Raw genomic sequence first — 22,192 nt, 5'->3', positions numbered from 1 at the left:
ACTTCTCAAAAACTGGGTATAGAAGGAACACACTTCAACACAATAAAAGCCATATGTGACAGACCCACAGCTAGTATCATACTGAATGGGGAAAAACTGAAAGCCTTTTCTCTAAGAGCTGAAACAAGATGAGGATGCCCACATTCACCACTGTTACTCAACATAATACTGGAAGTCCTAGCTAGAGCAATCAGACAACAGAAAGAAATAACAGGCATCCACATTGGAAAAGAAAAAGTCAAATTATCCTTGTTTGCAGATTATATGATCTTATGTTTGGAAAAACCTAAAGACCCCACACAAAAACTATTACTACTGATAAACAAATTCAGTAAAGTTGCAGGATATAAAATCAACATACAAAAATCAGTAGCATTTCTAAATGCCAACAATGAACAATCTGAAGAAAAAATCAAAAAAGTAATCCCATTTACAATAGCCACAAATAAAATTAAATACTTAGGAATTAACTGAACCAAAGAAGTGAAGCATCTCTACAATGAAAACTATAAAACATTGATGAAAGAAATTGAAGAGGACACAAAAGAGTGGAAAAATACTCCATGTTTATGAATTGGAAGACTCAATATTGTTAAAAATGTCCATACTACCCAAAGCAATCTACAGACTCAATTCAATGCCTATCAAAATGCCAATGGCATTCTTCACAGAAATTTTTTTTTAAATCCTAAAATTTTTATGAAACCACAAAAGACCCAGAAAGCCAACGCTAACCTGAGCAAAAAGAATAAAACTGGAAGAATCACATTACCTGATTTCAAATTCTACTACAAAGCTATGGCAACCAAAACAGCATGTATTGGCATAAAAACAGACACATAGACCAATGGAACAGAATAGAGAACCCAGAAACAAATCCATACATCTACAGTGAACTCATTTTCAACAAAGCTGCTAAGAACATACACGGGGGCGAGGAGCAGTGGCTCACACCTGTAATCCCAGCCCTTTTGGAGGCCGAGGTGAGCAAATCACTTGAGGTCAGGAGTTTAAGACCAGCCTGGCCAACATGGTGAAACCCCATTTCTACTAAAAATACAAAAATTAGCCAGGCATGGCTATAATCCCACACGCCTATAATCTCAACTACTCAGGAGGCTGAGGCATGAGAATCACTTGAACCCAGGACCCAGAGGTTGCAGTGAGCCAAGATCACACCACTGCACCACTGCACTCCAGGCTGAGCAAAAGAGCGAGACTGCATCTCAAAAAAAAAAAAGAAAAAAAGAAAAAACACAACAGATGAAATAGAACAGCAGAAAAATATGGCAAACACATTATATCTCTTTTTTAATAATAATTTTTTAAATTGTTCAAGGAATCTGCCTACCTTGACCACCCAAAATGCTAGGATTGCAGGTGTGAGCCACCACCCCTGGCCAACACATTCTATCTCTACTCAGTGCTGCTAATGACAAGATCTAATTCCTTTTTATGGCTGAATAGTACTCCATTGTGTATATGTACCACATTTTCTCTATCCGTTCCTCTGTTGACGGATACTTAGGTTGCTTCCAAATCTTGGCTATTGCGAATAATACTCCAACAAACATGGGAGAGCAGATATCTCTTCAATATCCTGATTTTCAATTGATGGAGCTGGGAAAACTGGATATCCATATGCGTAAGACTGAAACTAGACCCCATCTCTCACCATATACAAAAATCAATAAAAATGAATTAAATATTTAAATTTAAGACCTCAAAATATGGCCGGGTGCAGTGGCTCATGCTTGTAATCCCAGCAGAGGATTTGGGAGGCCAAGGTGGGTGGATCACCTGAGGTCAGGAGTTCGAGGTCAGCCTGGCCAACATGGTGAAACCCCATCTCTACTAAAAATACAAAAAAAAATTAGCCAGGCATGGTGGCTGAGACCTGTAATCCCAGCTACTAAGGAGGCTGAGGCAGGAGAATCGCTTGAACCCCTGAGGCAGAGGTTGCAGTGAGCCGAGATCGCGCCATTGCACTCCAGCCTGGGCAACAAGGGCAAAACTCTGTCAAAAAAAAAAAAACCCTCAAAATATAAAACTACTATAACAAAACATTGGGGAAACTCTCCAGGACTTTGATCTGGGTAAAGATTTCTTGAGTAATAATCCACAAGCACAGGTAAGTAAAGCAAAAGTGGACAAATGGGATCACATCAAGTTAAAAAGCTTCTACACAGCAAAGGAAACATCGACAAACAGAAGAGAATGAAAGAAATTATCTGCAAACTACTCATCTGACAAGGGATTCATAGCCAGAATACATAAGAAGCTCAAACAACTCTACAGGAAAAAAATCTAATAATCCAATATAAAAATGGGCAAAATAACTGAATAAATATTTCTCAAAAGAAGACATACAAATAACAAACAGCTATGTGAAAAGGTGCTCAACATCACTGATCATCAGACAAATGCAAATCAAAACTACAGTGAGATACCTTACCCCAGTTAAAATGGCTTTTATCCAAAAGACAGGAAATAACAAATGCTGGCAAGGATTTGGAGTAAAGGGAACCCTCGTACACTGTTGGTGGGAATGTAAACTCGTAAAAACCACTACGGAGAACAGTTTGGAGGTTCTGCAAAAATCTAAAAATAGAGCTACCATATGATCCAGCAATCTCACTGCCACGTACATAATCAAAAGAAAGAAAAGCAGAATATTGAAGACATATCTGTGCTCCCATGTTTACTGGAGTGTTATTCACAATAGCCAAGATTTGGAAGCAACCAAACTATCTATCAAGAGATGAATGGATAAAGAAAATGTGGTACATATACACAATGGAGTACTATTCAGCCGTAAAAAAGAATGAGATCCTGTCATTAGCAACAACATGGATGGAACTGGAGGTCATTGTGTTAAGTGGAATAAGTCAGGCACAAAAAAACAAACTTCTCATGTTCTCACTTATTTATGGCAGCTAAAAATTAAAACAATTGAACATATGGAGAGAGTAGAAGGATGGTTACCAGAAGCTGGGAAGGGTAGTGAGGGTGGGGGCAAATAGAAATGGTTAATAGGTACAAAAAAAATAGAAAAAATGAATTAAAATCTAGTATTCGATAGCAGAACCAGGTGACTATAGTCAATAATAATTTAATTGTACAATTTAAAATAACTAAAAGAGTATAATTGGATTGTTTGTAACACAAAGGATAAATGCTTGAGAGGATGGATACCCCATTTACCATGATGTGATTACTACGTATTGCAGGCCTGTATCAAAGTATCTCATATAACCCATAAATATATATACCTACTATGTACCCACAAAAATTAAAGTTTACTTATCAAAGCAAAATTTTCATTTCTACTTTCTATCAGAAATGAAAGAACTTTTTAGAACCACGTAGAAAGGGTGGGGAAAGAGCAGTGAGTATGAGTTAAAGCTCTTTTTCATATATTCCTGGAAAATCTTAGAAGAGACATTGAGACGTAAGCTACTTATAAAAGTAAGCAAGCAGTTTTTGAAATTGTGTTTTGGCTTTTCTTTTCTTAACCAAGATAAAAGCAATTACCGCCATTGGGTCCCACGAACACATCCAAGGAACCTTCCCCTACAGACACAAAGACACCCCTCCACCTCCCCACCTCCCCACCTCCGCACCTCGCTCTTGTTCTAATTGATCCAATCATCTCTAGGCCACGCCTACCGCAGAGCACTGTCGGGAGGCGGGGCCTATATTGACACATCCTGGTGCGCCGAGGTCACCTGACGTCCCACGTTATTAGTCATCGGACGTGCATCCGGGTCTGCGCCGGGAAGGCCCAAGATTCCATCGCGCGAGGCTCTCTCAGCAGCACGGACTGCGGTCTCCGGGAGGCGCCCCTGGAGCTCCCAGGACTCGCCCCGCGCCGCGCGGTCCTTCGCCCCTTCCGCCCCAACCCGCCTCGCCTAGCACCGACACCTGTTACCTCAAAAAGGACTTCGCTGCCCGCGCTCCCTACGTCCTCTGCTAGGCCCAAGAGCGCCGTCGAGGCTATGGGCAGCCGGCCCCGCAGCCCCAGCGCCTTCCCTGAGCCCTGGTGGGGACAGCAGCCAGGAGGACCCGGGCCTGCCAAGCGCCTCCGATTGGAGGAGCCCGCGGGCCCCGAACCCCGCGTGGCGCCCAGCCTGGAAGACCCGGCGGGTACCCCGGCCGTGGACGCGCTCACCTCCATAGTGGTCCCGGCCGCGGGCTGTGCCCTGCGTGTGCCCCTGGACGACGTCGACCTGGTGCTGGAGCTCCCGCCAACGTCGATCCTGCGAGTGTCTCTCGATGGACACACCCTCATCCTGATCCCCGAGGTCCTCCTGAGCTCTGTCGACGAACGCTCAGGAGCGCAGGACGACTCGTCTGCCGGCCTGGAAGTGGACGTTTTCCTGGGCGCTCTCAGGGAGGACGTCGTCGTTGAGCAGGAAGTCTTCTGCGCATCTGTCCCAGAGATCGCCGCCCAGGAAGAGGCCTACGAGGAGGACGCGGACCCCGAGTTTCCGGAGCTCCAGATGGACTCCGCAGCCGGCTCAGCCGCTGGGCTCTACTCCGCCAGAAGTATGTTCAGCCCCTACCGGGAGGGCCCCATCCCAGAACCCTGTGCTCTGGCCCCCAACCCCAGTTCAGAGGGACACTCTCCAGGCCCCTTCTTCGACCCGGAATTCCGCCTTCTGGAGCCTGTCCCCAGCTCACCTCTCCAACCTCTACCTCCCTCTCCGCGCGTGGGGAGTCCAGGTCCCCACGCGCGCCCGCCGCTCCCGAAACGCCCTCCGTGCAAGGCCCGCAGACGACTGTTCCAGGAATGAACTGCTTCCCGCAATCCCTTGCCACCGGCTGCGGGTTCTTGTGGATCCTCCAAGACTCACTGTGAGGACTTGCCACAGCCCGGAAATGCAGCATCTTCATTCGTCGACAGCGGGCAGTTGGATTACTGTTGTTTGGGTGGGTTGGTTGGTTGGCTGGCTGGCTGGTTGGTTTTTTGGCAGAATTCCTTGGTAAGTGGCAGGCAAGGACATGAAAAAAGAAAAGCAGATTCTGGCAAGCACCTTTACCAAGAAGAGTAGACCACACATAACCAGTCATGGATTTTCAGATCCCTTGCCTTTGCTGCAGGAGCTGTTACTTCTGCCTTTGTCACCTTCAGCCAACTGTATCCTCAGTTTCACCCCTACTCTTGCTTAAAGCTCCCTTCAGTTTTCTTTAAAATTCCCCCCCCCTTTTTTTTTTATCACCTCCATACACCTATCCGTTCTCTCCAATCCAGATCATTGTCTTTCCTTCTTTTTGCAGTTACGAATTTACCTATACGATTTCTCCCAACATCCTCTGAGGTGCTTCTGACCACTGATTTTATTTTCCGCTTGCTCTCCTTAACTCCTTTTCCTGGACCTGGACAATCAAGATTAATGCATATTAGATTAGATAGTAAACAAACAACATTCAAATGTAATGAATGCACTGGACCTTTTGGAAGTGTTTCTGCAAATAAGAATTTAAGGGCCGGGCGCGATGGCTCACGCCTGTAATCCCAGCACTTTGGGAGGCTGAGGCGGGTGGATCACCTGCAGTCAGGAGTTCGAGACTAGCCTGGCCAACATGGCGAAACTCCGTCTCTACTAAAAATACGAAAATTAGCCGGGCATGGTGGCGTGTGCCTGTAATCCCAGCTACTAGCAGGGATGAGGCAGGAGGAGTGCTTGAACCTGAGAGGCAGAGGTTGCAATGAGCCGAGATCGTGCCATTGCACTCCAGCCTGGGCAACAGAGTGAGACTCCATCTCAAAAAAAAAAAAAAAAAGAAAACGAAAAAACAATTTAAAAATTAGTGAAAGCAATATTTAATGAGGGAAAGTAGGAAGTTGTGACACTTTCATTCCAGCAGCAGCTTGTACAATGACATATTCTATGTACTTTAACCAATGGGTATTCCTGAATTTCAGGGCAGTGTGGGCTTCATCTTGATTTCCTCTCAGGGGTACTCACTCACCTTCACCGCATGGACATTTGGTCTAATTTATTTTTGAGAGTTTTTTTCATGCTCTTGAGTCCATCACCCTGAATTGGCAGTCGTTATTTCTTAGTATTATTTCCTTAATGTCTTTTTAACTATAAAGGAAAGAAAATATTACAGATAATGTTGTCATATCCTTTGATCCCCACTCTTCTCCCCCATTCCCAGGGGATTCACATCATGACACAAAGTTGATGGATATCATTCTAGTCAATATATGAAAGCTACATATACATATATATATGTATAGATATAAATAAGCAATGTTTATGTTGTTTTCTGGACAATTAAATTTACATAACTACCTCATATTCTCCAGTTTTTTTCTCAACTTTATTTTCGAGATGACATAAATATGTGTAGTAAATTTCTTCTAAAGATTCCAGTATCCATCATATGATTGTGATATTTTATTCTTTATTTATTTCTTTATTTGTTTATTTATTGGAGACAGGGTCTCATTCTGTCACCCTGGATGGAGTGCAGTGGCACGATCGAGTGGACTTAAACTCCTGGGCTCAAGAGATCCTTTGCCTCAGCCTCCCAAGTAACTGGGACTACAGGTGCGCACTCCCACACCCACCTAAATTTAAAAAAATTTTTTTTTTAGAGATGGAGTCTCACTATGTTGCCCAGGCTGGTTTCAAACTCCTGGCCTCAAGCAGTCCTCCTGACACAGCCTCCAAAAGTGCTGGAATTAAAGGAGTGAGCTACCGCACCTGGCCTCAGATTTATTTTATTTCTTTTTTGTTTTGGGGGGTTTTTTTTAGACACCAGGTCTCTCTCTATCACCCAGGTTGGAGTGTAATGGCACAATCATAGCTCACAACAGCTTTGAACTCCTAGGCTTAAGCAGTCCTCTCACCTAAGCCTCCCAAGTGGCAGGGACTACAGGCACAAACCACGATACCCAAATAATTTTTTTAATTTTTTGTGGAGAAGGAGTCTTGCTCGGTTGCCCAGGCTTGTCTTGAACTCCTGGGCTCAAGTGATCCTCCTGCCTTCCAAAATGCTGGGATTACAGGCATGAGCCACAGCACCTAGCCTCAGATTTCTTAAATATGACACCGAAAGCACAATCCTTAAAGAAATAATGTGATGACGGGCCTCATCCAAATGAAGAACTTTTGTTCTCCAAAGACACTGTTAAAATGAAAAGATAAGCCACAGATGGAAAAAAACATATATTCACAAGGCAAATATCTAATAAAGGACTTGTGTGTCCAGAATAACACTTTCAAAATTGAGTAAGAAAACACTTTAAAAGAAGGCAATAAAATCAAGACACTCGAAAATACAACCTTCACAATGACTAGCATCAAATTAAAGATTATTAAATATATGAATGTGCAGCAAAATGTGACCCATAAACAGGAGTAAAAATAGTTGATAAAGTTCTTTATTTTTTTTATATTAGCCCTTTATCAGATGTGTGGTTTGCACATCTTTTCTCCTAATCTGTGGGTTGTCTCCTCATTCTCTTGTTTCCTTTGCTGTGCAGAAGCTTTTTAGTTTGATTCAATCCCATTTGTTTATTTTTGCTTTTCTTGCCTGTGCTTTGGCGGTCATATCCAAGAAATCTTTGCCTACACCAATGTCATGGAGCTTCCCCCCCTGTTTTCTTCTAGCCGTTTTACAATCTGGGGTCTTATATTTAAGTCTTTAACCTATTTTGAGTTGATTTTTTTCTTTTATTAAAAAATCTAATCATATTTTCTATGCCAAATTTACTTCCCAATCCTTTTTTTTTTTTTTTTTTTTTTGAGATGGAGTCTCACTCTGTCACCCAGGCTGGGGTGCAGTGATGCAATCTCAGCTCACTGCAACCTCTGCCTCCTGGGGTCAAGCAATCCTACCACCTCAGCCTCCCAAGTAGCTGAGATTACAGATGCAAGCCACCATGCCCAGCTAATTTTCATATTTTTTGTAGAGACAAGGTTTCACTCTGTTGCCCAGGCTGGTCTTGAACTCCTGAGCTCAAGCAATCCACTCACCTCAGCCTCCCAAAGTGCTGGGATTACAGACATGAGACACCATGCCCAGCCAAGTTAATTTTTTTATGTGGTGTGAAATAAGGATCCAATTTCATTCCTCTGCTTGTGTATAAACAGTTTTGTATCTGCACTCCCATGTTCACTGTAGCATTATTATGAGTAGCTAAGATATGGAGCCAACCTATGTGTTTATCATCATATAAATGGATAAAGAAAATGTGGTATATATACACAATGGAATACTATTCAGCCTTAAAGAAGAAGGAGATTCTGTCATTTGTGACATTAAGAACCTGAAGGACATTGTGATAAGTGAAATAAGCCAGGCCCAGAAGGACAAATACCATAAGATTCCACTTATGTGCAGAATCTAGAACAGTTGAACTCGTAGAAGTAGAGTAGAACAATGATTACCAGAGGCTGGAGGAGGAGGGTGGATGGCAAAAAGAAAGATGTTGATCAAAGGGTACAAAGTTTCAGTTAGACAAGAGGAATAAGCTTTAGTGATCAATTGCACAGAAAGGTGACTATAATAAATAAAAATGCAATGTATTTTTCAAAATTGCTGAAAGAGTAGGTTTTTAATGTTTTCACCACAAAAAAAATAAGTATGTGAGATGATAAATTTGTTAATTAGCTTGATTTAATCCTACAGTGTAAACATACATTAAAACATCACGTTGTACCCCATAAATATATACAATTATTATTTGTCAAAAATAAAACAAAAAATAGTTGATAGAAAGTGGTGTAGATTAACAGAAATGATAAAACTAGGAGGCAAGAACACTAACAGCTATTATAAAGATGCTCAGTATGTCCCAGGATTTTAAAGACAACCTAAGCATAATAAGGACAGAATTAAAGATATAAAAAAAGAACCTAATGGAACTTCTAGAAATAAAAAATATAATATATGAAACGAAAACTTTATTGGATGGTATTAAATACTGCAGAAGAAAAAAACTAAGAGAATGTAAGACTTCAAATCAAATCTATCAAAACTAAAGCACACAGGTGAATAAATAAGTAGCTTTTTCAATAATATCAAGCAATCTACCATACATGTAATTATAATCTCAGGAGGGAAAGAATGGGAGGCAGGGGCGATTTTGAAGTTCAGTGAAAGCTATAAACCTCCAGATATAAGAAGTTCAGTAAACCTCAAGAGGGTAATCATGCATAGACACAAACACAGACAGACAGACACACACACACACACACACACAGACACACACACACATATCAAAGCAGATAGCCAATTTACTGAAAACCAGTGATAAAGATGAAATCTTTAAAAGTACCCAGAGGAGATGGCCAGGCGCGGTGGCTCAAGCCTGTAATCCCAGCACTTGGGAGGCTGAGGCGGGTGGATCACGAGGTCAGGAGATCGAGACCATCCTGGCTAACACGGTGAAACCACGTCTCTACTAAAAATACAAAAAAATTAGCCGGGCGTGGTGGCGGACGCCTGTAGTCCCAGCCACTCAGGAGGCTGAGGCAGGAGAATGGCGTGAACCTGGGAGGCGGAGCTTGCAGTGAGCCGAGATCGAGCCACTGCACTCCAGCCTGGGCAACAGAGCAAGACTCCGTCTCAAAAAAAATTAAATAAATAAATAAATAAAAGTACCCAAAGGAGGCCAGGCACGGTGGCTCACGCCTGTAATCCCAGCACTTTGGGAGGCCCAGGCAGGCGGATCACCTGAGGTCGGGAGTTTGAGACCAGCCTGACCAACAGCCTGACCAACATGGAGAAACTTTGTCTCTACTAAAAATACAAAATAAGCCGAGTGTGGCAGTGCATGCCTGTAATCCCAGCTACTTGGGAGGCTGAGTCAGGAGAATCGCTTGAACCCGGGAGGCGGAGGTTGCAGTGAGCCGAGATCGTGCCATTGCACTCCAGCCTGGGCAATAAGAGTGAAATTCCATCTCAAAAAAAAAAAAAAAAGTACCCAGAGGAAAAGAAAGACACATTAAATAGAAAGAAAGAAAGAGATAAGAAATATAACAGTTTAAATGTAACAGTTTTCTTATCAGTAACAATACAAACAATGTAATGACATCTTTCAAGTGCTGAAAGAAATAAAAACTGTCAAACTGTATTTCTAAATACAGTAAAAATATCCTACATGAAGGCAAAATAAACTTTTCCAAGAAAAGAAAAGGCAAGAGTATTTTTCGTAAGTCAATGTGCACTATAAAGAATATTAATGCAAATTATTCAGTTGAAAGGAAAATGATACCATATGGAAACCTAGATCTACACAAAGAATTGAAGACCAGAAAAGGTAAATTATGGATAAGCATAAAAAGATATTTTTCTCACTTTTAATTTCTTTAAAAGATAAATGACTTTATATAGCAAAAATAGCCAGAGCATATTCTAAAGACTGTAACATACACAGAAGTAAACTATGACAACTATAACTCGAAGAACATGAGGTAAAATGGAAGTGTGCTGGTGTAAGCTAGTACAATACTATTTGAGGGAAGACTGATAAGTTAAAGGTGCATATTGTAACATCTAAAGCAATCACCAAAAACTAAAGCAGAGCTGTAGCTAATAAGTCAACAGAAGATAAAAATGAAATTCTAAAAATTACACAACTATTCAAATAAAGGCAGAAAAAGAGGAGAAAAGGAACAAAGAACTGATGGGAAAAAATAAAATAAATACCAATATGATAGGTTTAAAATCAAATCAACAATTATATTAAGTGTAGATTGTTCACAAAGTCCAAGTAAGAGGCAAAATCTGAAAAAGTTACATACTATATAATTCCATTTGTATAACATTTTTGAAATGACAAAATTGTAGCGAGAAGGATAGAGTAGTGGTTTTCTACTTCCACTCTTGGGCACAATGGAGACGAGAGAGCTGGGTATCACAAACGGTACTTGTGATGGAGCTGTCCTGTATCTTTACTGCAATGGCGATCAGACGATTCTACACATAAAAGAACTACACAGAACTAAATGTGTGCACACACATACACACACACGAGTGCATGAAAAACTAGTGAAATTTAAATAAAACAGGTAAGTTATCAATGTCAACTCCCGAGTTAGTATATTGTGCTAGAGTTATGCAAAATTTTACTATTGATGAAAATTGGATGAAAAGCTTACAAGAGCTCTTTGTATTGTTTCTTACAGCTGCATGTAAATCTACAGTTGTCTCAAAAAATTGGAAAAAAGAAACTATATAAATTACAAACATATATTCAGCCTCTTTAATCATCAGGAAAATGCTAGCAATGTTTTATATTGATCTGGGTGTTCACCAGACGTGTGTGTTCACTTTGTGATAATTTATCATGATATACACTTATGATTCATGCACTCATAATTCATAGTTTAATTTGAAATTTTATTTTTTAAGTAGTTATAGTAACATCAGACAAAATAGACTTTAGAACAAGAACTATTACCAAGATTAAAGAGGAAGCTTTCATATGACTTAATTCATTAAGAAGACATAATCCTAAATTGAGTATGCAACTAATAACACAGCTTGAAGTAGATGAGTCACAAAAACTGATACAACTGAAAGAAGTAGAAAAATCCATGGAGCTGACGATTTCAACATTCCTCTCTCAGTTATGGATTAAACAAGTAGAAAAACAGTAAGAATTTAGAAAAGTAGAAAAACATTATCAATCAACATGACCTGTTTGACATTTATAGATAACTGCACCCAGGGGCAGAAAACACTATATTTTCAAATGCACCTGCAACATTCACGAAGATAGACCATATTCCAGGCATAAGACAAGTCTCAATAACTTTAAAGAAATTAAAACCAATCAAAGTATGTTCTCTGATAAAATTAAACTTGAAATTAATAACAGAAAGATCAATTACTATTAAATTTAAAAGAAAAAAGATAATTTTTCACAACCAATTGGCATTTATCTGAGCAATGCAGGCATGGCTTATCATTTAAAACTTAATACATAGAATTTACTATATCAGTAGACAAACAGACCATATGATTTCCACAACAGATTCAGAAAAAAAAATTAACAAAATTCAATATCCATTTGTGATTTTTAAAACTCTAAGGAAACTAGGAATACAGGGGAACTTCCTCAGCCTGATAAAGGTCATCTGTGAAAAACCTACAGATAGGCTCATAATGAATGATAGACTGGGTGTTTTCCCCCTAAGATTGGGAACAAGGCAAACGAAGTTCTCAACAATTTTATTCAGCATTATACTAGAGGTCCTAGCAAGGGCAATAAAGCAAGAAAAAGAAATACATGTAAAAGCCATACAGATTGGAAGGGAGGAAGAAAACTGTCTTCTTCACAGATGACATGATCAAATATGTAGGAAATCCTAATGAATCAACAGAAAAAATTCTAGATATAATAAGTAAGTTTAGCAAGATTTCAGGTTAGAAGGTCAGTATTCAAAAATCAACTGTACTTTTATACACTAGCAATGAACAATTGGATACCAAAATTGAAAACTAACATCCAAATAGTATCAAAAATATTAAATACTTAGAAATAAATTTAACACAACATATGCAAACCTGTTCATTGAAAACTACAAAACACTGCTGAGACAAATTTTTAAAGTCTTAAATAAATTGAGAGATTTATTATGTCTGTGGATTGAAAAACAATATCCTTAAGATGTCAATTCTCTATCATGTCAGACTGATCTACACACTCAGCACAGTACAAGTCAAAATCCCAGTAAGTTTTAATATACATTACCCAGATGATTCTAAAATTTATATAAATTGCAGGGTACCTAGTATATCCAAAAATAATTTGAAAAAGAACATAGCTGGAGTACTTACAGTATCCAATTTCAAGATTTATTATAGAGCTATAGTAAGCAAACATAGTTATTGGTGTAGAGGCAGACATAGAAAATCAGTGGAACAGAAAAAAAGAGTCAAGAAATAGACGCAGATATATACACAATCAGAGGATTTTTTTTTTAAGGGTACTAAGGTAATTTTTAGGGGAAAAGATAGTCTTCTCAACAAATGGTGCTAGAACAGTGAATATCTACACGGGAAAAAAATTAACCATGATCCTCACTTTACACCATACAAAAAAAATTTACTAAAAATAAATCATAGCCCTAAACATAAAATCTAAGACTATGAAACTTCTAGAATAAAATTTCTAAATAAAATCTTCATGACCTCAGAATAGGCATAAACATCTTAGATTAATACACAAAAAGCAAGGACTATCAAAAATGAATAGAAGGAAAAAAACTGATGAATTAGACAATCAAAATTTAAAATTTCTGCTGTTAGACGCCATTAAAAAATTAAAAGGCAATACACAGACTAGGAGGAAAATATTTGCAATACATGTATCTGACAAACGACATGTATATAGAATATATATATTTAAAACTCTTGCAACTTATTAATGAAAAGACAAACTGATAAAAAATAAGAAGCAGAAAAGGTGAACAAAGAAGATATTCAAATGGTCAGTAAGCACATGAAAGGATGCTAAACATCATCAGTCATCAAAGAAATGCAAAATTAAGAACACAATAACAGACTGTTGCACCTCCAGCAGCTCCTGACTAGGTATTTACCCAACAGAATGAAACACACCTCCACAGTATGTGAGCATAAATATTCATCGCAGCATTATCCATAATAACCTAAAACTGGCATCAACCCAAAGGCCCATCAAGAGGTAAATGGGTAAACAAATTGTGATACGCTTATAGAATGGGATGCTGCTGTGCAATAAAAAGAAATGAACTACTGATACATGCAATAGCATGGATGAACCTCACAAACATTATTCTGAGTGAAAGAAGCCAGGCACAAAAGAATACACGTTTATATTATTCCATTTATATGAAATTCTAGGACAGGTAAAAGTCATCTATCATGACAGAATGTAAATCAGTAGTTGCCTATATTCAGCAGGTGGGAGGGATTAATTGGAATTACTTTTTGGGGTAATAGAAATAGTCTATGTCCTGCTTGGAATGGGATATCCGTGTGTGTGTACATTTGTCAAAATTTATCAAACTGTATAATTAAAATACACATTTTGTTTTATGTAAATTATATCCCAAAATTGATTTAAAAAGAAGAAAAAGTATTGTCAAGGTACTCTTGAGTAAGAATAAAGCTGAAGAGGAAGGAGGGGACAAAATAAAAAGAATAAAGCTGAAAGATTTACCTTACTGGATTTCAAGTTTCATTATAATGCTTCAGAAATTAAGGAATTATTTGATTTACCTAAGAACTGACAAACAGATCAATGGAATAGAATAAGAAGTCCATAATGAGACATACATATGTGCAATCACCTGATTTATGATGAAAACACTACTGCAATTCAGTGGGAGAAAGGAGGGTCTAGTCAATAAACTGTGCTGAGTCGGTGTTATCCAAATGGGAAATGAAAAAATCTATCCTGACCCTATACTTAAGCCACACAAAAATTAATTTCAGATGAATTGTAGATCTAAATGTGAAAGGTATAAAAATAAAGCCTCTAGAAAACAACACAGGAAACTATCATCATGACTCTAGGATAGGAAAATTTTTATTAAACAAGACACATCCAAAAAGAGCACTAAAATAAAGGAAAATGTTAATATATTGGACTACATTAAAACTAAGATTTCTTTTCATCAGAGGACACTTAATAAGAGAGTGAAGCCGGGCATTGTGGCTCACACCTGTAATCCCAGCACTTTGGGAGGCCAAGGCGGGAGGATCACTTGAGCCCAGGAGTTTGAGACCAGTGGGGCAACTGAGTAAGACTCCATCTCTACAAAAAAAAAAAAAAAACTTTAAACATTAGCTGGGCATAGTGGCACACACCTGTAGTCCCAGCTACTCAGGAGGTAGAAGGATCGTTTGAACCTGGGAGGTTGAGACTGCAGTGAACTGTGATTGCACCACTGCACTCCACCCTAGGGGACAGAGGGAGACTCTCTCACAGAGAGAGAGGAGGAGAGAGACAAGTGCAAGAAGATATTTGCAACTTACACTGACAAAGGGCTAGTCTCAAGAATATATTAAGAACCACAAAACAATAAGAAAAAGATAGAAACCCGATAGAAAAAATGGTCAAGTGACTTGACAACAGCAACTTAACAAAGAAATTTATCTAAATGGCCAATAACTATATGAAAAGATGCTCAATGTCATTATTCACCAGGAAAATGCAAATTATAACACAAGGTGATATTACTACATACCTCCAAAGTGACTAAAATTATAAAGACTGGAAACATCAAGTATTGGCAAGGAAGTGGAGCAACAGGCAAACAGAAAAGCATGCCTTGCAGCCATTCATCAAGGGGAGAAAGGAGAAGGAATGTATCTGTCAACTCCTTCCTGTCTCCCATTTGTCTGAGTTTACCCCATGAAGAATTAATTTCCTCACACTTTTCAACTGCATCATCTGGCCCATTAGGCAGCCTCTTGGGAAGACAGACTCCACTTTAATGTGGTGTCTCATCTGAGTCTGGAAGTGACAGGAGGATCCAAACAGCCCACATGTGAGTCTGGTTGGCCTCAGTTCAAGGAACAATGCAGGATGGAATGACTTTGGTCACCCATAGCCATAGTGACAGCAAGGTAGAGAAAGAGTTTAAGCATCTAGGGGCAGATGAGCCTGAGGGAGTCTCAGGAGATCCATAAGACGAAATAATACAGTTATGATCTGTGTACTTTCTACCTGCACTTTCACAGAAGTTATATTTCTGTGAATACATTGTTTTAAAATGCAATAAATGTAGATACTGTGAAGTGATGCTAGTCAGAATATTTTAGAGGTAAAATAATTGTGGTTGAGTAGTCTTTACTCCTTCAGCAAGGTAAGGGTGATACGACCCAGCATCTCCTTCCCTATAACAATAAAATGGAGTTCATGAATCTTCTGCAAAGTACCCAACAATAGTTGTGTGCACCTTTATTTTCCTTTCTAATTGTGACAAATGTGACCTACTCATTACAAATTGTTATCAGATCTAATTTTTCCCAGCCTTAGACATCCAAGTCCTTCTCATAACTTTTGATCTCACTCATCCAGCAACACTGGAAGGGATAAAAAATTGCTGCATATCAGTTTCACCATGAGGTTCTTTAATGAGGAAACATTAAAGAACTGGATTGCTGCAGAGCTGAGAAATCTGCAGCTCTCCAGCAATCTAGCCATGAAACATCTGGCACATCACATTCAGAAAACAGCTGGATCCTATGGGACTACATTAAACTAAAAAGCTTCTGCACAGCAAAGGGAACAATCAACAAACTGAAGAGACAACCCATAGAATAGGAGAAAAATTTGCAAACTATTTATCCAATAAGGAACTAATACCCAGAATATAAAAGGAATTCAAACAACTCAACAGTAAGAATAAAACAATCTCATTAAAAAGTGGGCAAAGGACATGAATAGTCATTTCTCAAAAGAAGGCACATGCCACCACTCCTGGCTAATTTTTATGTTTTTATTTTCATTTTTGTAGAGATGGAATCTCACTATATTGCCCAAGCTAGTCTTGAACTCCTGGCCCCAAGTGATCCTCCTGCATCAGCCTCCCAAAGTGCTGGGATTATAGGTGTGCACCATCACACCCAGGAGGCTATAAACTTAATATAAAGGCATGAAGTGGCAAAAGAATAACGCTGCAGCAGTGCTTTCCAACGTGTGGAACTGATGCCACTGGTGGCAATGGCAAAGATGATTTTAGGTTTTTAGAAGAACAAACCTAATGCTTTTGTATTGTAATGTCTATCAGAAAACGGATCACATCAAATCCCTTTTTGCACTACATATTATTGCTTTGGATAAGGTTGAAAGAGGCAGCATGTGAAAAAAGTCAATGGAACAAAATGTATCAAGTAAACATTTTAAAAACACAAATACAGTAAGTACAAATAATGCCTGGATATGAAAAATTGGTGAAGGTAGCACTGGCTGGGAAGACTAGAATCTGGGGAACATTGTGCTATAGAATAGAACCAGGTGTATATGCATGTGTGTGCTTTTGTGTCTGTGTGTGTGTGTGTCTATGTTTGTGTGTGTGTGAATGCATACATGCACATGCATTTGTCCACGCATACAGTGGAAGCTCAGGAAGATGATGAAAAGGTCACTGTCTTAGTCGTCCAATACCATACTGGATGTCTTAAACCACAGAAATTTATTTTCTCACAGTTCAGGAGGCTAAAATCATTCTTAAAAAGTTCGAGATCAAGGTGCCAACATGGTTGGTTTCTGATGAGGGTACTCTTTCTGGCTTGTAGACAGCTGCCCTTTCACTATGTCCTCACGTAGCTGGGAGAGACAGCATGCAAGCTCTCTACTATCTCTTCTTATGAGGGCACGAATCCTATCATAATGGCCCTACACTCATGACCTCATCTAAACCTGATTATTTCGCAAAGTCCCTCTCTCTAAATACCATCACATTGGGGGTTAGGGGCTCAACATACAAACTTAGGAGGTGGAAACAATTCAGCCATAGATGTCACAGTGGTCTGCAGAGGTCAGGAAATGCCAGGGAGGGGAACTGAGTTGGACTTATGAGGATGGGCTAGAAAGAAGGAGAGAAAGGGAGGAACATCCCCGGCCAGGGGGAACAGCCTGAAGGAAAAAGCACCTGTGCATGGTTCATGATGAAAAGCAGGAGCCTGTTCTGGCTAGGATTAGGTGTCTGCTCCCTCCCGAGGGCCCTCTACTAAGAAGGCAAGGGTAGGTCACTGGGGAAGGTCAGTAAGCAGAAGGTCAGAGGTGGGAAATCCTCATGAGCTGAGCAGTCAGAGGGGACAACAAAGAGGATCTTAACTCTCAAGTTTGGCCAGGATCTCACCAGAGGATGGAAAGTCCTGGCGGCAGAATGCCAGCTGAGGCAGAGTGGTAGGGTAGAAGAAAGCTGTCCTATGCAAGGGCAGGTGAGAAGCCTGAGCAAAGGTGATGTGGCTCCATCTGGGCCCAACCTGGCTGTCCAAAGGGCCTTGGATCCCAGGCCTGGATTGAGATATCATCCTGGACGTACCTTCTAACTTTCCCGTCACCCAGAGTTCCAAGGCTTGCCTCTGTCCTGGTTATTACACAGCCGCTGTACCTGAATCAGTAACTGGATTTCAACTCATAGAGGTCATGGAACAAGTCTAATAGCTCCTGGCTTTTAGCCAGGGCCTCAGTCAATGCCTTCCACATTGGTTTTCCCTGGACCACTCCCAGGGTTTCTGAAACTGATCTGGGGTTAGAGAATCCCCGAGGACAATACCTAACTGGTAAGCTGGTTCCTGTCCCTGTGGTGATCCCTGGACTACAAAGAGGCACGGAATGCCCTGTGCCCCACAAGATCAGATAATTACCCACTAACACACTTCAGAAAAGAGGAGACCAGCAAACAGCCCACATCAAAATGGGCAAAGAATTTGAATAGACGTTGCTCCAAAGAAGATCTACAAATGACTGATAAGCTCATGAAAAGATGTTCAACATCCTTAGTTATTAGAGAAATGCAAACCATAACGAGATACCACTTCACACCCATTAGAATGGCTAAAACTAAGAAGATAATGAATAAAAAGTGTTGGTTAGGATATAGAGAAATTGTAACTCTCACACATTGCTGGTTGAGTTGTAAAATGGTACAGCCACGTTAGAAAACAGTTTGGAAGTTCCTCAAAATGTTAAACAGAGTTATCATACGACCCAAAAATTTCATTCCTAGGTATATACCCAAAAGAAGTCAAAATGTAAGTCCACATAAAAACCAGTACACAAATATTTATAACAGCCAAAAAGTGGAAACAACCCAAATGCCCATCAACTGATGAATGGATAAACAAAATGTGATATAGCCAGACAATAGAATATTATTAAGCAGTAAAAAGGAGTGAAGCAGTGATACATGCTGCAGCATGAACAAACCTTAAAAATGTTATGCTGTGTGAAAGAAGCCAGACAAAAGGCCACATATAATGGATTACATTTATATGAAATGTCCAGAATACACAAATCCAGAGAGACAGAAAGTAGATTCTGATTGCCAGGAGCTGGGGGAAAGGAGGAATGGGGAGTGGCTGCTAATGTTTATGGGTTTCCTTTTGAGGTAATAAAAATATTCTGGAATTAGATGGTGGTAATGGTTACACAACTCTGTGAATAAACTAAAAAATCACTGAATTATATACTTTTAAAAGGTAAATTTGTGGTATATAAATTATATCTCAATAAATCTAATTTTTTTAATATAAATCAGATCATCTCAGCCAGGCGCAGTGGCTAACGCTTGCAATCCCAGCACTTTGGGAGGCCGAGCTGTAGTCCCAGCTACTCGGGAGGCTGCAGCAGGAGAATGGCGTGAACCCAGGGGGCGGAGCTTGCAGTGAGCCAAGATCGCGCCACTGCACTCCAGCCTGGGCAACAGAGCAAGACTCCATCTGAAAAAAAAAAAATCAGATCATCTCACTTTCCTACTTACAATCATGCCTTCTCAGTGGTTTTAGAATAAAAATCAAATTATTTACCATAATCAAAAAGAGAGGGAGAAAAAGTAGGAAGAAAGGAGCTAAGGAATAGGTTATAGACACGGAATCACAGGATCTGGTCCTGGAAGAAGAAAGGTATGAACACTATAAGACAAAACATAACACAGTTCAAAATGTGTTCTGAAATAGGAAAAATTTCTCAGGGTAAAACTACTATGAGAAAATATTACTTCACTTAAAACAGATTACAAATTTAAGTGAAACCTTCAAGATTAGGGCAGGAAAGCACTATTGTCTAGTTTAAAATGCAAATGTGGGTCTATATCAATGTACAATTTTGAATGCAAATAAAAATAATTTTTACTTCAAAAAAAAAAAAGAAAGGGAGAAAACATTAGTTCACGAACTCAGATTCTTGTCCAAGATGCTCTGCTAAGAGACTGGGTGTCAATCAAGGTCTCTGTGCTTTAGTTTTCCCTGCTGTAGTGGGATAGTATATGGGAGCATGCTTCTCTGAGCAGGTTCATTAGCTGGTATGTGTGCCCAGAAACATCCAGCCAGAGAATCATTTTTCTCCTTGTTCATACAGAGTCCTGGCTCTAACAGGAACTCTCTTCTGAGCTGGATTCCTTTTAAATCCATTCATCAGACTGAGGCCTAGACTCTGCTGCCATCACAGGCTCAAAGCCCTGCAAGCTAAGCCTTCATGGACACAGATGTCCTGTCCACAAACAGACAGGACTGAATAACAAAACCATCTGTACATGTCATGCTTATTAGAAGGGGTCTTCAGGCCGGGAGCGGTAGCTCCTGCCTGTAATCCCAGCACTTTGGGAGGCCGAGGAGGGTGGATCATCTGAGGTCAGGAGTTTGAGACCGCCTGGCCAACATGGTGAAACCCTGTCCCTACTAAAAATACAAAAATTAGCCGAGCGTGGTGGTGCACGCCTATAACCCCACCTACTTGGGAGGCTGAGACAGGAGAATCGCTTGAACCTGGGAGGCAGAGGTTGCAGTGAGCCGAGATCACGCCACCGCACTCCAGCCTGGGTGACAGAGCAAGACTCTGTCTCAGAAAAAAAAAAAAAAAGTGGGGGGAGGGAAGGGTCTTCAGACATTTACTGGCGTTTTTCTTCCTTTTCCTGTCAAATTGGCAAAGATTCCAGAAGATTATCGTTTATTAACCTGTGGCACTCCGCTCTATCCTCTACCAACCTATCCATCAAACTCTATTTCCCTAGAGGCCTGGCCCATCAGCATATTATGCCCCCTACCCTAGGCCTCTTGATGCAGCATTCCAGAAATTTTCATACCTCCCCAACCTCTGGCCATGACTATATGGGCAAGGGCTGAACAGAGAACTGCAATAACAGCATTTAATGATGGGCACCTGCTATGCAGCAGGCACTTCTCAAACATGATTTCATTCAAGCTGCTGCTAGCCCTATTCTTATCCTCATTGTGCAGATGATAAAACTGAGGTTCACAGGATATTAAAATGGGGTGCATGTCTCACAGCTCTTAACAGCGAAGCTACACTGTCTGCTATGGTCTGAATATTTGTGTGTCCCCCAAAATTCATATATTAAAATCCCAAGGACAACTCTCTTGAATAGGATTACTGCCCTCATAAATGAGGCTCCCAGACTGGGCGCCTGTAATCCCAGCAATTTGGGAGGCCAAGGTGGGTGGATCACAAGGTCAGGAGATCGAGACCATCCTGGCTAACACAAAACCCCGTCTCTACTAAAAATACAAAAAATTAGCTGGACATGGTGGCAGGTGCCTGTAGTCCCAGCTACTCGGGAGGCTGAGGCAGGAGAATGGCGTGAACCTGGGAGGCAGAGCTTGCAGTGAGCCGAGATTGTGCCACTGCACTCCAGCCTGGGCGACAGTGCAAGACTCCATCTCAAATAAATTAATTTAATTTAATTTAATAAATGAGGCTCCAGAGAGCTTCCCTGACCCCTTCCACCCTGTGAGGACACAGCAAGAATGCATCAGCTATGAAGCAGGAAACACACTCAGACTTCCCAGCATTCAAAACTGTGAGAAATATATTTCTGTTGTTTATAAGCCACCTGGTCTCAGGTGTTAGGTTATAGCAGCCTGAATGGACTAAGACACTGTCTCTAGTGAGGCCCTAAGAGACAGAGCCCAAAGGGACTCTCCCTAGAGAGAGTCCCCTGAGTATCCTAATATATGTCCCTTCCAGGCTCCCTTGCCCAAGGGCAGGAAGGCATTATGACTCCCTGCAAAACCCTCCCTGGAGACCATGAGGCAATGCCAAGTGAAAGGGCAGGGAGAGGAAGAGTGGTCAGGAGGGTGCCAGGGGCCACACAGAGGAGAGAACTGATGTCAGGACTTTCTGGCTTTCTGGCTGGAGAAGAAGTAAGTCTTAGGCACACAGACTCTGGAACAATAGAAGTAACTAGCCATCGTGCTTCCTTTAGCTGCTTCACTCTGGGCAAATCCCTTCTCCTCCTGGGACCTCATTATCCCCATCTGTCAGATGGGCAGGTCAGACTGGAAGACTTCCAAGGGCCCTCTCAGCGCTATCTCTTGAAGCTGAAGCCCAGAAATGGGACAGGCTGGCATAGAGGGTAGAGAGGCATGGGAAAGGGTATGAGAAGTAGAAGTGAACAGAAGGGCAATGCACCTGGCTAACTCATCCTCAGCCTGAGGACTCTCCCAGGAGTCACCCCTTCCAGGAAGCCTTCCCTGACCCCGCTGT

At 40.6% G+C, this 22,192-nt stretch overlaps 1 protein-coding gene across 1 annotated transcript; it reads left to right on the top strand.

Moving 5' to 3' along the window:
- The first annotated feature begins 3,771 nt into the window (after nucleotides 1-3,771).
- PRR23A (proline rich 23A) lies at nucleotides 3,772-6,309 on the top strand. Its single transcript, XM_003310018.6, has one exon. The coding sequence runs from the start codon at nucleotides 3,999-4,001 to the stop codon at nucleotides 4,794-4,796; it is 798 nt and encodes a 265-aa protein (XP_003310066.1). The 5' UTR covers nucleotides 3,772-3,998; the 3' UTR covers nucleotides 4,797-6,309.
- Nucleotides 6,310-22,192: the final 15,883 nt, after the last annotated feature.

Source organism: Pan troglodytes, chromosome 2 (assembly GCF_028858775.2).
Source record: "Pan troglodytes isolate AG18354 chromosome 2, NHGRI_mPanTro3-v2.0_pri, whole genome shotgun sequence".
Taxonomy (NCBI): domain Eukaryota; kingdom Metazoa; phylum Chordata; class Mammalia; order Primates; family Hominidae; genus Pan; species Pan troglodytes.
Note: the sequence above shows the minus strand (reverse complement) of the source record. Positions and strands in the feature narration are given on the sequence as shown.

Bases quoted from the DNA above. Each gene is read 5' to 3' on its own strand.
- PRR23A (XM_003310018.6), top strand. From the start codon at position 3,999: ATGGGCAGCCGGCCCCGCAGCCCCAGCGCCTTCCCTGAGCCCTGGTGG.